The sequence below is a fragment of the Agelaius phoeniceus genome, chromosome 2 (assembly GCF_051311805.1).
Source record: "Agelaius phoeniceus isolate bAgePho1 chromosome 2, bAgePho1.hap1, whole genome shotgun sequence".
Taxonomy (NCBI): Eukaryota; Metazoa; Chordata; class Aves; order Passeriformes; family Icteridae; genus Agelaius; species Agelaius phoeniceus.
Window position 1 is genome coordinate 72,003,035 of NC_135266.1, and position 15,650 is coordinate 72,018,684.

The 15,650-nt window shown below is 40.0% G+C and overlaps 1 protein-coding gene across 2 annotated transcripts in view; it reads left to right on the forward strand.

Annotated features, from left to right (window-relative positions):
- Positions 1–485: 485 nt before the first annotated feature.
- Positions 486–15,650, forward strand: part of SPATA13 (spermatogenesis associated 13) — a 146,114-nt gene continuing 130,949 nt past the window's right edge. The window contains exon 1 of one of the 2 annotated variants that reach the window (XM_077173861.1): positions 486–906. In XM_077173861.1, coding sequence (XP_077029976.1) covers positions 829–906 — 78 coding nt within the window. In that variant the 5' untranslated portion in view covers positions 486–828. The remainder of the gene's footprint in view (positions 907–15,650) is intronic. The other variant, XM_077173865.1, reaches the window with a different exon arrangement.

Sequence of the window (15,650 nt, forward strand, 5' to 3'; positions counted from 1 at the left end):
CATATTTTCTCTTTTTCCTTTCTTCTTTTGAATTTTCCTTTCTGTGAGGGTAAATCTGTCTCAATAAAAGATGTGGAAAAAGTACTCTGAAGCAGGCTGAGGATCCTAAGGTCATACCTTTTCTGTCCTGTCCTGTCCCGTCCCTTTCACCCTATTGCCCTAGTCTTCAGATTAGACCATCTGTGAATCTTGTTATCCAGCACTGTGCAGAACAGAGTGTTTGACTGATCCCTGGCACAGCCAGCGTGTTGCCTTGGTGGTTGTGTGGGATGAAAAAAGCACAATACATGCCTTTTCTGTCTGAGACTTGTTTATCTGCACAACATCCAGGCTGCTCTGGGAGAGCTCTCCTCTTGGTGATTGCTGACAATCAAAAACAAATCAAATCAAGGCAAAGTTAGAGAAATTCTGCTATACAAAGAGCTACTCTAAAACAAAGCTGCATTTTTGTGGTGCGTTGTCCTGGCTCTGTGTGAGTCCTGTAAAGAGACAAAGGCAAGCAGGAAGGAAATCTCAGCTGCTTAGTAAATGCCCTAATTTGATTTATTTTCTGCTCCCTTCCCCCACTCAAACTGTTCTGCTAACCTGTTAGTCCCAACTCAGACAAGTAAGACCTGCTAATCTGATTAGTCCTGACACAGAGGAGCAGGGCTGCTGGGAAAAGCTGGACCCTTACAGCTGTTTCAGGCTTCAGCTTCGATCATAACGTTATGGGGTAGCTGAATGTATAGTGCAGTGTGACAGAAGCCTGCAGCATGCACACAAGTGAGCAGTGTGACCGTCACTGAAGATTTCTGCCCTGGGTCTGAGGCCACTGGAATATAAACCATGTTTCGTGTCACCTTCAATGTAGTGACAGAGAAAGTAACCTTCACCTTGGCAGCCTGCCCCTCCGCCACATGGAAGGTAAGCTCAGATATGCATAAAGTAAAAAGGTTGATGGCACCACAAAATGTGCTTCTAAACATTTTTCCTAACCTTAGGCCATGCTTGAGATGTTTTAAGGGGAACAATAATGTTTTAAGGGAATTGCACTGCAATGCAACATATGCACAACTGGTTGGAATTAGACTAAGTGGGTCTGGTTCTAGAGAACAGCTTACTTGTTGCATTTTAAAGTTGTTCTCATTTGACTTTTACAATAGCCAAATTCATAGTCATTCTCCTTATTCTGGTCTGGAAATGCTACTTATTTATATTAACAGCAAATCTAGAGAGATATATAAACATAACCTACTCATTTCTTTAAGGAAGGGACACTGTTTTAAGAGAGCTTTCAAGTTTTCTCTATAATTTAGGGGTTCTAAGCATTTGTGAAATGTATACCATGATATGATAAATTAGAGCACAATGCACCTCTATAATAAGGGACTAAAAGAAAAAAATGCATGATAATACTTGGGTTGAGGTTGTGATAGAATTTGGCAGAAGTCAGAAATGCTTTGCACATCAGCTCCTTCTCCCATCCATCAATTCAGTTCACATCTTCACCTCCTTGAGACACAGATTCCCACCTTGTCTTGAAGACAGTGGTATGGTTGGGATGAGATGGGAACAGGTTCGTTGCCTTTCCTTTCTCTTCTGGGAGTGTATACTTTCACTGTAATGCAGCTGAGAGAACAGGTACTATCTTCTGAAGGGTTGCTTTAAAAGCTTCCTTCTATAATTTGTTACTTACAGAGCAGTTACTGTAAGAACCTCATCTCTGTTATTAAGCCTTTCAGATGTGAGACAATTATGAATATCTAGTTACAGTGCCAGAGTAATTCCTCTTGCTTTAGCTGTCCATGATTCATTATGTGGTGTAAGTAGTTGTCATATATCTTTACTGTATAATTTTCTCAGTCTTGGACCTGTCTTTTCTCTTGACTTGTGAGGTAGACACTGCCCAGAAGCTGTTATTAGAAGGTCTTTAAAGGGGCTGGTACAGTGTGGCCCCGGCCAGACCTGTGCTATATGTAGCACTGTGCACTAAATAAAAACCTGTCAACCAGGGCAAAGTGTGTTTGGAGTAAAATTCATGTGAAATGAATTTGACCAGGTGCTTTCTCTCTGGGGGAGGGTTTATGGTAATATTGCTTCAGTTTTCCTGTTTATTAGTAAAACTTAGTTTCCCAAATGTGTATTTATTAGCTAGCAATGAAAAGATCATTTCAACACAACATAAAATGGCTTTACATATGCTTGCTAATTGTGCGTTAAAGATTTTTCTTCCTTTATATCAGGACTTAGAACTCTCTGCCTTTAGATTGCAGGGCACTTCAAAGAAGGAATTAAAATGGAAAAGGATCCTGGATCTTACCTGGCTCATGGACTCTTGGAACAGCAAATAGGGGTGCAAATATAACCCAGCTGTGTGTTGCATTTCAGTGATCATTTATGTTAGACATGAGTACATTGTAGTAAATGCCTCTGGAAGAAACTGGCAAGTACTGAAAAGTGCACCCTAGCATGCCTTTTCTTTTCTCCAACTCTTCTCTTATTTGGATAATTTAAATTATTTTATATGTGCAGACATAAGTAAGTGCTTAAAAGTAAAAGCTAAAAAAACCCTATAGTACAGTATAACTTTGTAAAATGTAGTACATTTATTGATGAACTAAATAAAAAACAGGTAAGAAAGTAGGCACAATTATATGAACAAAAGAAGATGGGATGCCAGGCCAGCAGAAGAGATGGCTTTGCAGTAGAGCTTACATAATGCAAAGTTAATTTAGAGAAAGCTTTGTGGAAGGAGTAAGTGTGTTTTATTGGCCAGCTATTACAGCTGGAAAATATCTGACATGGTTTCAGGTGCACAAGCCTTCTATTTTGACAGTAGGAGGCTAATGAAAGACTGTTCCCCCACAACCTCACTTTGCTTATGTCCTTGTGTCAGCCAGAAGAGCACTGGTATTGCAAGTTGATTTAAATCCTTTAAAGCTGAAAGAGGTCGCATCTCTACTGGAGGACGGAGGACGGGGATGTGTCCTTTCAGATTGCTAAGTCTTTGTCTTCAAGAGTAAGTGCCCCAGTCTGCAGATAATGCCGACACGTTCTGCTTTTCCATACAGCACAGCATGACCAGCAGATGAGTCCTGCACGGTGTGGTGGGACAAGGATGCTGGGGCAACTCTGTAGCATATTTCTTGGGGGTGGGAGGAGCAGAGCAAATTCTGTCCCAAATTGTTACCTTTCTACCCTATGCTATGCAGTGGTAGTGTTAGTTTCCCTTAGAAGTTAATTTCTGATTAGAAGTATTGGTGAAAAGTATTTCACCCTATTTAAATTATCTGGGAAATATTAATTCAATGATATTTTAATGAAAAAAGCCACAGTATTCCTGCTCCAGACGTTTCAATCTTTGAAGCATAAACCCCCTGCTTTTGCAATACATTATTTTGAAAAACCGGTTTAATTAGAAGTGGGGAAGGGTATGGACATGGAACAACTAGAGGGAAGTGACAGCTGAAAAGGGCTCAAGTTGTCAAGTGAAAAAGGCTCAGAGTTGAACGAGGCTGTTCACACAGGCACCAGTACCTGAAGGCCAAAGCAAGAAGAATCACTGCTATAAACTGGGAGCATCTTTATTATAAAGCCTGAAGGAGGGGACTGAGCTGCTTTTTCTCACCTCTCTGGGTCACTCTGCCTCTACTCATTTCCCTGCTCCATAGAGAACAGGCTGCTGGTACTTCTCGATCTGTTGACAGGTGTGTAGCGGGCCAGCAGAGCAAAGGGCTGAGTAATCTGAGATGTGCGTGGGTTACAAAAATCAGGCTGCAGCCGCTATCAGCTTGGCCAGAATCCCTCTTCAAAAGGCTTTTCAGGTTTTGCTCACTTGAATTACTGTTGCATTTTCAATCAGTTGCTGCTAATGTTTGGGGAGTCTTGTGTTGTGCCTCTTTGTATCCTATATCTGGCTTTAAGAGCAGGTAACAAGATCATGCCGCTATTGATATACCTACAAACTCCTACCACTCATTTCCTAACCTGTGAACAGACAACATGCTGCTTAGATAAATGCAATTCACTGGGTACCAGCAGATTTAGTTACAGAATGTATTTGCTCATGGAGGCTTAGCTATGCTTGAATCCTATTGATTTTCTCTTACTGTTGGTGGTTTGGCTTTGTTGAATCCTGTCTGAACTGTATGGGAGAAAGCAGCAAAAACTGCTGGTTTGTGGCTTTCTATTCAAGGCCAGGAAGTTCCCTTGATGGGGATCAACCTAACTGGGGGCTTTCATGCCAAATGATGCTGCACTTTATCTCCCTGACATGGACAGATAAATGAGCTGGGGGTGGCTTTGCAGTCAGTTGGAGCCTGACCCGAATGCGCATTGTTGCCAACTTTGGAAAGCTGCACAATGGCCCTGTCTCCCGGGCAGTTACAGCCGTTGGGGCAGGGACCTGTCGCCTGGAAGGCTGTTAGGAAATAATGATGTTAACCCCTCCCTAAGGATGTGGGAACAGTGTTCAAATCTTACGAAGTGGGTAATATCTGTGATAAGGAAAGCAGAAAAATCGGGGGCTTAGTGCTCATTTTCTTTCTGCAGCAAGTTGAGCACAGTGCGTCAACATGAAAAGGACTGGTGGGGAGGTGGGGTGGGAGGCGTGGGAAGTAGGCAGCAGCACTCAGCTTTTCTGGCTCAGATTAACCTCCCCTGTTGCTGCTTTGGAAACCTCAGTCAGACTTGCATAGAGCTACAGTTGTCTGCTCTCTTCAGCAAGAGCAAGTGCACATTACTGAACCATCTCTTACTACTTTGTTGTCATAGTTCCTAAATACACCCCTAGCATCGAAAACCACCACAGTAAATACAGTACAAACAGAAACAGGCTGATCTATGGATTTAGTGCATGAAAACAAAGGACCACACCGTGAGCAGAAAGGACATAAAGTGGTGTCAAATATCATCCTCATGTGATGGCACCTGAAAGAGCAGTGCAACATGCATGAATGTGGCACGTACTGTAATGGATTATTTGGTGTTGAATTCACTGTAAGGTCTTGCATTTGTCCAAGGAGCTGGTTTGCTCCCCACATCCCCTTAAAGCTGTGGAGGCAGTGGAGATGAGGAGGCTCAGAACTCTGGGGGAAAATTTCATCTTGTTCTTTACTTGGGTCTTGTTTTGAGCTTGTAGAACAGTACATTTCTCCTTGAACAGTAACCACAGTTTGTAACTGTTAAATATAGAGCTGCTAAACAGTTCCAAATCTAACTTCCTTGAAAAAAAATTAAGAAACTTGTATTGCTCTCAGTTTTAATTTTAAATGTTTTTTGTTTTTTACTTTGATTTTAAAGAGTATTCCATTATATACTATTTTTGCCTATACTGTTTTCAATTGTACCACCAGATACCTGCATATCAGCTTCTATGAACTTTGTTCAAGGTTCACAAGCATGTGTGACGTGTCTCTTTATTTTCCCTGATCGTGAGTGCAGACTCACATTTTGTATAGTTGTTACTTCTGGATGCACCTCAAAGGAGTTTAATGAAGTCCCTTCCCTCTATACAATGTTCAGAGTCCTGTAACAATTTATGGCCCCAAATACTTGTATGTTCAGTAATGCTGAACACCACAGTAACACAACCACCTCTGGGATTATGATGACTAATTTGGGAGCTACTGCTATAGAAGCAAGTACTTTTTGAAGTGATGACTTACTAATATTTCCAGTAACAGTCTCAGAGCTTTATTTCCTTGAGCCATGATGAGAGATCGAGATTTTCTTCCTGTCATTATATTTCTGGGAATTCTATAGCTCCACATCTCCTCAAAGTTCTTTCTAGCACAGATTTGCACAGCTTTAGAGAGCTTTCTCCCGCTCTCTCTATTTTTCATTATGTATAGCATATCCTCCTTTGCTAGCTTTTGTTCCTCAACAAAAATATCAGTATTATTTTAACCCTCTACCAAACCCTTGCATGAATGGATCAGCAGGTTCTTGTAACGCATAAAATCAAGTCTGTGATGCTCCTTTTGTCCCCAACTCTAATTCACCAGCAGATGGTAGCAAACATCGCCTTCCTTGCGAGCTCCGCCTGGGCATCAGTGAATGAGGAAGGGCCGGGGTGCCTCATCGGAGTAATTTGTTTTCAGCTAGAAGAAATAAGCTGTAAACAAAGTAGTTGTGCAACTCGGAACAAGGAGGCTAACCACGGAAACCATGGAAATATTGCTGCATTCGGGACAGAAGAACTAAGTAGAGGTCAGAACAAACTCACTGCAGTGACTTGCACTGAATGGCATGAGAAGCATTTTAGTGTCACTGTTATTCTCGTAGTGACAAAAAGGAACCATTATTTGCAATGTAGCAAATGAACAACATTCAGGGAGTCACGATAAAATTGAAACTGCTCTGGGTCAGCTCTGCCCGTGTATGTTGACCCTTTGTACTGAAGACATGGAAAGTTCAGGAAGGCAACTGCCTTACTAAAGGCAGTTTCTAGCCATTTATTTGGTTTTATTCTGAGATATACCACTCTGGTCCTTTTATATTTGGTATTGGCTGCTAATTACCACTTACTCTCTTCTGTACACTTCTCATTCAAATGGCTTGTTATGGCAGCAACATCTCAGCTTCTTTTTCCTAGCAATGGCTAGAATGACAACAATGGAAATGAGACATAGAATGGAGAGAGGGACAGGATAAAGCACAAAGTGCTAAACTGTGGTGTAATTCCCATATGGAAATGTCTCTTCACTTATAAGACAGTACAGTATAGATCTGGGCAAACTATTTGTGGCAAATCATTGGATATTTTTTGCCTATACTGTTTTCAATTGTACCACCTCTACTTTCAACTATCTAAATAAAGATTTGAAATTCTTTGACTTCTTCATTCAAACACTGTTTAATTCCATAAGCAGTTTTTGGGAAGCATTTCCTTTGTTCTCATTTCTTCATCAATAAGTGTTTGATGACGAAAATCTAAGAATTGCCTGACTGCATACTGAAATTGATTTATATGTTTATTTACTGGAAATGAAAAAAAAAACATTTAAATATAATTTAAAATAAGATAATGGCTTTTTATGGGTATAAAAATTATTCCTTCTCCAGTGCTTACCATATCTTGTGCCAGAAAACTTTTATTGGTTAAACTTTTAGAATAGAAAGAGAAAGGAAGGACATCAGTTACCGTGTTGTGCTGCTCCTTTCACAGGATGACTTGATCTGGAAAGATCACTGAACACAAATGGGACTGGCTATACCTCTGTCAGTGCTTATGCCCCATACCTGAGGATTTCAGCTGAAGCTGTCAGGATTCTCCTTTGGCCTTAAATCCTCCTATTTTCTTGCAACAATCAGAAATACCTGAATACTTCTGTGCCTTTGGCTGGTATAACTGGCCTGAGTCCTTTTAGCTCCATTGGCAGGAGTCAGTGGTGTAATACTGTGTTGAACTGCATGTGCAGGGTACAAAGTCCTCCCAGTGTGACAACACTTGTCTCCCAGAGCTGTGCTATTGACAGAGGTGATGATCAATCAGTTCAGGGACAACCCAGATTTTTGCTTTGGAGTTTTTCGCCCATATCCCTTGCAAGGAGATTTGCCGAGAAAGGCCTGGACATTAGTCGACTCACAACCTAATTTGACAGAGGCAGAACTGGAAGAGGGCACGTTACAGTATTTGAATGTCATGGTTTGGCAGTATGGTAAATCTGCCTTCAGGGACCCTCACGTTTCATCAGAAATGCCATGGCCATCTGAAGCCAAGCTTTGATTTAACATAAACTCACTGCTCATTCAAATTTGTTCAAAACCACTGATGGATCTATTTTGTACTATCAGGTTTTATGCCCAATCAGGTACAATCTGTCTGTACATTTCTATTCTTATGCTTAGATCAAGGAACATCTGCCTCCCACAGCCATCATAAAGCCTCCATAGGAGGATGAAACCATTACAGAGCTTAAACTCTCTCCTGTGTAGTGCATTTAATCTGTCTGAACTGCAGTCATCTTCTCAACTCTGATCAAATCCATTTTATACTGTTGGTGGTGCTTAGATACACCATCATGGAACCACAGCCTAAATGCAGCCATACAGAAAGCTGGTGTCAAAACTGTGAAGTCACATCTCTGCTTGACCACATTTGCATAGCCAATCCACATAAAGATGGATGTGACCTTTTAAAAATATTACACTCAAAATGTCTGTATTTGCCAGTTAACATCAGCGCTACCTTTAGTCATCCTTTACTGGCCTGATGACATATTAGGAAAGGAGGTCTTGTAAGATGAATCTGGATAAGAAAAAGGAGGGAAAGAACAAATGTGAACTGAAATTTGTCACTGGAGAGGATGACTAGAAACCCACTAAACTGCGAGTGGGAATTTCAAGGTTCTTGTTGAACACGAAGAAGGGTTGCTAAGAGCTCTACGGAGACTGGAAAATTTGATGGTGCAGCACCAAAACAAAGAGGCATGTGTATGGAGGAAGTTTGGGATTTATCTTGTAGAAGTTTGGATTCTGACCAAAAAGAATAAACTTTATGTGAAATACTGATTTGATGAGAATACATAATGAAATTATAGTGTAGCTATGTGTTTTGCCCATGGGATTCCCTTTCTGTTCCAGTGCAGATGTTTAGCTCTTGGTAGTCATAGTACTGCTGGGGTGTTATAACTCACTTAGCCATTTTGTGTCTTATGTAACAGTATGAGAAGGTCTTCTTGCTATTACTGTTACAAAATGAGCAGTTGCAAACTTATTGCAGCATGTAGAAATCTTCTTCCACAATGGTAATTCTTTCCTCTTTATATAGTATCCATTGTCTTAGCACAATTAAAATCATCCTAAGTGCTTTACAAAACATAAAAAGACATGGTCCTGGCCTAAAGTGCTTTCTGCTTTAGTTCAGACATGACAGAAGACGTGAGAAATGAGTGAGATGGTGCAGGGATGAGTGAGACCCAGAGTTCCTCTAAAGAGAGCACTCTGGTGTGATGTTTATATAATCCAAGCATTAAATTGTGTCCATCCCCCCTCTCCTTATTGAAGTTTGCATAACTTTTTTCAGAAGCAATTGTTGTTTGACATTAACTGGCACTGCAAGAGTTCTGACTGATGACAGCTTCATTTTTTACTTTTGATAAGAGCTCTTATGAGTCGCATTACAACTTGGGGCATTAAAGAAATATGTATCAATTTATCTTAATATGTCATACTGTAAATCAGAGTGATTTACCTGCTGCTTTAGAAGAACTTCAGCAACCCCTGCAGCAGGGACAGGCACTTCCAAGTGCTTGGCGGTGGGCAGTTGAGAAAACACATATTGCATACATCATTTAGCTCCCAATATGGCCATAAAATGCAGTAGAGATATTTCCTGAGCTGTACTCTGTTCAAGTTTCTTATAAGGCCATCAAATTCTAATCAGACTAGTAAAAACCCCAGTGGTCTTTGCAAAACTGGTCTCAACAGCAGGGAATGTTTAGTGGTGTCTTACTGCTGCATTGACAATAACAGCTCTTCTCATAAAAAGTATTTCCTGGCAACACCTCCTCTCTGAGAACCAGACAGAAAACTGTAGCTTGAAAATCTTTATTTACAGCTGGGTAAAAGTAGTCCTTTGCCTTAGTGAGCTTCTGGAGGTTACTGAGGTTCAGCAGTGCAATAGTCATCTGCTTCCCAAGGAAACTGGCCAGATTATCCATGTGATTGTGGATCATACTGTGCTGGTCCCACTGCTGTTACTGATCCTGAGGGTTAGGAAATGCAGGATACAGCATGGATTTCCTCATTCCCAAGACAGGAATGTGTCCTTCCTACTGGCCATGAGGTCTCTCTGTGATCAGAGAGGAGGGGTGGAACTTCCTTAGACAGGCAATTTGGGTTCAGGGACAGAGGTGACAGACAGGCACATCTAACTCTCTTGGAAGAACTATGCCATTTGCTTCCTATCATGCCTTTAAGCATCCCTCCCTCTGTCATCTTTGACCAGGCAGACTTAGACCAGTCTATTGATTTAGATGTGATCAAATCAACATCCTAACACCTAGCACTTTCCAAGGGAGGATTTCAGAGGGTTGTATTGATGGTGGCAGTGGGTATTCACTTAAAGTTAATGAAGAGAGATTTACATTGTACAGTAATCAGCAAGCAGCTCTGTAAGGGTGTTAGATTGGATCACCCTGGTGGTCACTACATCTCCTTTGGCTCTGGTTTCCAGCACCCAACGTGAATGATGAGACAAACCAATGCAGGGGTCCAACACATTTATCAAAATGCTCTCAAAGTCCCATTGTTTAATTCCATATGGAATTTAATTAATTAGAGGATCTGAACATTATCCAGCAGCACACTGGCCTCCACTGGCCAGCCTCAGGCTTGGCTTGTGCCAGCTTTGCAGGCTCTGTCTCTCACAACCAGGTGGTGGAAGGGAATTGCAGGCAGTGCTGCACCTATGCACAAATGAAGTGGAATTTTTTAGCAAACATTCTCCACTATAAACTCATTCTGCTTGTTTTCCTTATTTCCCAGTCTAAAGTTGGGACATTTCACCTCTCTGTCATTATCTGTTGTCTCATTTCCAGGTTGAACTAAACTAAGGAGAGCTATACACCTTCCACTAGTGCTGTCAGCCCTGTAGCAGGGAGGGGTTCTGCTGGTCCTGCTCACATGACACATCTTTCAGTAAAATGGTTCTGGGAAGAAAAAAGCTGTGCTTGAAAGAGGCAATTCAAGTGAGCAGAAAGCTTTCCATTTAAAATTGGCAAATTGCTTGTTAAAATGAATGAAACAGTGAACTGTGCATAACTCAGGGTGTAGAGTATGTGATGTGACAGACTTCTTGTGACCTCTTTTCTGTCTTGCTGCCCTTTGGGCAATAATATCACCAAGCTCTGCAAGAACACTGTAACTCCAGGTAAGCTCAAAGATAAGCTGAGAGGCTTTCGCCATTTAAACCTCTTTAGAGTCCTAATGCATTAACAGGAGATTTACATAGTGCAAAAGTTACATAAACTGTCCTTTACAGAAAAGTTCTCTTTCATTTGAGTGCCAAAATTTTACTTCTCTCTGAAAGCAAAGGCATTGCATCGGCATTTAACACTATGGCTTCTGCTTCCCTCTCCCAGGGCTCTGAAGCTGCATTTTGGAAGATTGATAACGTGTCTGTGTGTAGTCTGCAAGTTTGGCTTTGTTAAAGAGTATTAAGGTATATAGAGTTTGATACTTTCCTTGGTTCAACATTAAACCAAGCATTTCTTCACTATTTAAAGCTGCCATTTTGACCTTTATCACTGTATTAGAAAGCAGCAGCTAGCTCAGCTGTTTGCAGGAGTTGTTTGCCTTCTACGAACTCAGATTATCTGTTCCAGTAACACTCTATTATTGTACACCATAATAACCATTAACTAGTAACTCTTCAACACAATGAATCTCTGTATTCTGAAGAAACTAGAGCACTCAGTGGGTGCAGTGCCCATTACTCAAAAGGATTTTGGACCACGGTTTGTCTCTCAATTACAGAAAATATTAACCATCTGGAAACTAATAACACAGAATTCTCTTTAGTTACCAAGTGCTTGAAATATCCACTGATTTTTCATAAGAAATAAAAGGTCTTGGCAATTTTCTTTCAGTGTTTTTCAAGAAAGTGGGTAAGTGGGCACTAATTACAGGCTTTAATGGCTGAAGAGTCTCATTAAAGAAGATCCATAAGGACCAACTGTCTGAGTTAGGAGACACAGTGTTTTCATTTCTGCAAGAAGGCTACGAAGGTCTGTGTTTAGCCTTCTCTTACTAGACAGAGTCCTTGGTGTTTCTAAACTATGGGCCTGGCATGCTCTGCAGGTGGCCCAAAACCCCTGGTCCCTCCATCATCTTCATAGGGAGGCAGTGGATGCCACCTAATCATATTTTACCAGTGAAAGCAATGTGATAGTTCAAGGCCTGGAGGGGCAATGATTTGTGTACATTAGACTCTTATCTCAACAAATATTCACTAGGCATACAGAGAATGGACCTTGATGCAAGAGTGGGAAAGATTCCCAGATTCCAGGTTAGTTATTGTCAAATATCAGATTTATAAAGCAGAATGACATTTCTACCTGTAAGAAATGCACCATTCATTTGTCCGGAAACTGAAGGACTGTCTGTCTCAAATGATGGATAATCTGAGCTACTGTGTTTCTGGACCTAAAAATGTTACTAATGAACATTAGTCATGAGGGTGACTAATGTTCTTGTTTGTGCCAATGTTTAGTGAGTCTGAAAAGATGTAGATTCAGTAAATGATCTCCAGACTTTGAGACTCTGCCCAGTTCTACATCCAAAGCTCACCAGCAAGAGGGAATCCTTTATCCCACTCTCAAGTAAGGAAATAATGGAGTGAAAGCATTAAAGTAATAAGACAAAAGCCTGGCTCTACCCAGGGTACAGAAAAGTATTCAGCTGATTTTGAAATCTGGTCTCTTCCTCTCAGTTGCATTGCATACACTGCAAGATAACTCTTGCCTTAAATGGAGGAGACCATTTATAACATCCATAATTTAGAAAAATTCAGACATAAAGCATCATGTATAGTTCAGTAACATGACCTGAATCACTTGGAATTTCAGCTGTAAAACTCAGAATCCAAGATTGAAGACTGAACTATTCTGATGAATTTATTTTCCCCAATTAGAGATCTCATAGCTTGTGTTGTGGGCAGTTCAGATTGTTCCACTCATTATGCTTTGTAGTTTTGTCAGCAGAACAATTTACTGCAGCCTGTCCATGTGTAGTGAATCTATAATGAATTATGGAATTTTGCTGTGAAAGCCTGATCTTTTCCAAAGTTTGTTTCATGGTTTCCCAGTATTGCTGTTCTCATATACTTCAATGGTCTAGGCAGAAAGAAGTAGTTTCAAATATTGTTAAAGAAGTTCACCTAAAAGTCTATCTAGACACGTGAAAACTCATCCTTACAAAGGTATTATTTCCTTCTGCCTAAAGCAATGCAAATATTACACTAAAAGAAAACTTTGGAGAACATAACAGGCTACTCATTATGTTTTCACCAAGGCAATTAGAGTTCTTGCAAACACAAAAAGTGTTTAAAGTTGTCTGCTGGTCCGATATACACTGCACAGCATGTGGTCACCATTAATGTGGCTTTCAAAAAGCTCAGAAGTGTGGCTCTGTTTTCTCATATATCTTGAGAGATGGTTTTTATCTCAACAGTTGTATTAGTGAGATGCATTGGCAAGGTATTGTAAATTGAAAGATTAATTCTGAAGCAGATAATTAACTGGGAAGGGAATCCTCTGACATTAGCTTATATGGCCTCTGATGGGCACAGGGTAGAATATCTCAGTTGGTGAAAGGATACTGTGCTCTGGACATTTGTGATTTGATATAAAGCCTTATAAATCAAGAGAGAAGCTTTCCAAACTTTGGATCACTCTTCTGATATCTGATTCAATAACAAGTCAAGCTGGATCCATTTCCTAAACAAAACCACTGGTATAGACAGATAACAAAGGAGCTTCTGTATTTTTTTAGGCAAGCAAAAAGGGAGAAGATTTATTTCAGAAGCCTTGAGATAATGTCTAATGTTCAAAGAATCAGAATAGGTATGCAGATACATCATCTTAATATTATTATGACCACAGTATGTTAAAATTTTTATGACAGTATTCCTTGATTTACTGACAGCATGGTCAAACAAGAAGCACAGATCCATCCTCTTAAGTTACGTAGTAACTGCAATGCAATTTAAAATCCTTTGCTCTGAAGCTGATTTTAGCATATATGTTTACAAGACTTCTTAAGGGATTAGAAATTTATCTCTTGGCCATTCTCTTCTTCCAGATAAAGGGATGGTCTTCAGATTTAGGATGCCCAGGTTGGACCATTTGTGCTTCTAAATCTGTCATGGGACATTTAGAAATCTGTGAAATCAGACCTTAATAAAGAAGCAGAAGTTACAGAGCTAGTAATGGGACAGGAGATGTAGAAATCTACAGTGCTATCTGCACTGAAGACCTTTGCTTTTTATAATGTAGCTGTGTCAGTGCAAACCCTTGAGGTTAATGAACCATTCCCTGGTGCTGTTGTTAATCTACAAGAGCAGTTTGCAGCATTGGAAAGTCCTGTTTTGCTACTAGGTAAAATCCATGTATATGAGAGGTTTTCTAGCACCACAAGTAGGCAAGAATGATGCTGTTTTGGTACAGGGGGCTGGGTCATTTCCTATCCTAAAACTTCCTGGTTTTAAAACACATTTTGTGTTTTAAACTTACAACAATTGCCCATTGAATAACAAAGAAGAAAGCAAAAGGGAATTCACCTAGTCTACTTACAGCATTACTTGATTTGAAGGCTAAACAAGCTATTGCTTGAATGTTGCAATATTGCAATGAAATAAACCTATCAAATTGGGCAAGATTTGTATGCTTGTGCAGGGAGAGGAACAGATTCACTACTGCACTCACCTCTTGCTTCAGAGTTGCAGACTGAATTGTGATGAACCACAGCAGAAACAGTATCGGGGGCAAAAACGTGGGCAAAAATGCTGACCTTTATAGCATTTGGTGCATTCTGCCAAATCTATGCATAGGGGTGTTTTAATATTTACTTATCATGGTAGTGCTTTATGTTCACAAAATATGTTCATAATGGAGCTGTATTCTGTTAGATGTTATCTATGTAGAAGTGAAGAGTTTCTGCCCTAAAGGATTTGTAAACCAAGAATTCTAGTTCAGTTTAAATAGAAGTTATTTAGTAAGCAAGGCCTTTGGAAGTCTGTTTCCTGCTTATATTTTGTAGTGATTTCTATATTTTCACATATGCTGGGAAAGAAGTTTCCTGAGCTCAAACAAACTACTGACCAGCTTGTCTGATAGCTGCTCAATATATTTATTTCCCAGTGACCAAGGTTAATTTCACCTGGGGCTGGAAGTTCAGGAGCTTGGCAGGCTGGTGCTTGTGCTCCTGTTAGCAGAGCTCCTCTAGATCACAAAGGGAACTCTTGTGGAAGTCAGACTGCATCATCATGTTTCACCCCTGCTATCCAAGCCAGCAGCAAATTCATTTCGTTTAGAGCCAAGAAAGATTTTGCCTATGGTGGGGAGTGGGAAATTGTTCTGTGAGTAATTTTAAATGGTCTTAGTGTCAAGGATTTTTTTTTCTTTTAAATCCCACAGTCTTGGTTTTTAGGAAATTCTTTTTGCTATTTTATGTAGTTTTTCCTTTACTGAGCCCTATCATTATGTCTATACAAAAACTACCTGAATGTGAAATCCTAAAGCACTTTTTTCTGCAGTTTATTTTCAAAATACTTGAAAAAATAGATTTTTGAACAGATTTTATTATTGACCCCTGAAACTATTAAAATCAGTACCAACTGCTCATGAGTTGGTCCTCATCTTTGTAAAGAGTAAACTGCTAGGGTTTTTGTTTTTTCTTCTATGATCTTTAGAACTAGCTGACACCTAAATTATTCAATTGCAGCATAGATTGTGTAGAAAAGTGTGGAAAACATTAGCAATGATCAAGGGACAACTTACTTGACTTCCAGTAAGAAGACATTTTGCTACCAGATGTGTTCATACTCTTTGCAAATGTACTTTGAGGATTTACTGAATATTACTTGCTTTGTAATGACCTAACATTATGTTTTATGAACTCCTGAATAAGAGATTTCCTTTAACAAGACTTAGGGCCCATTACAG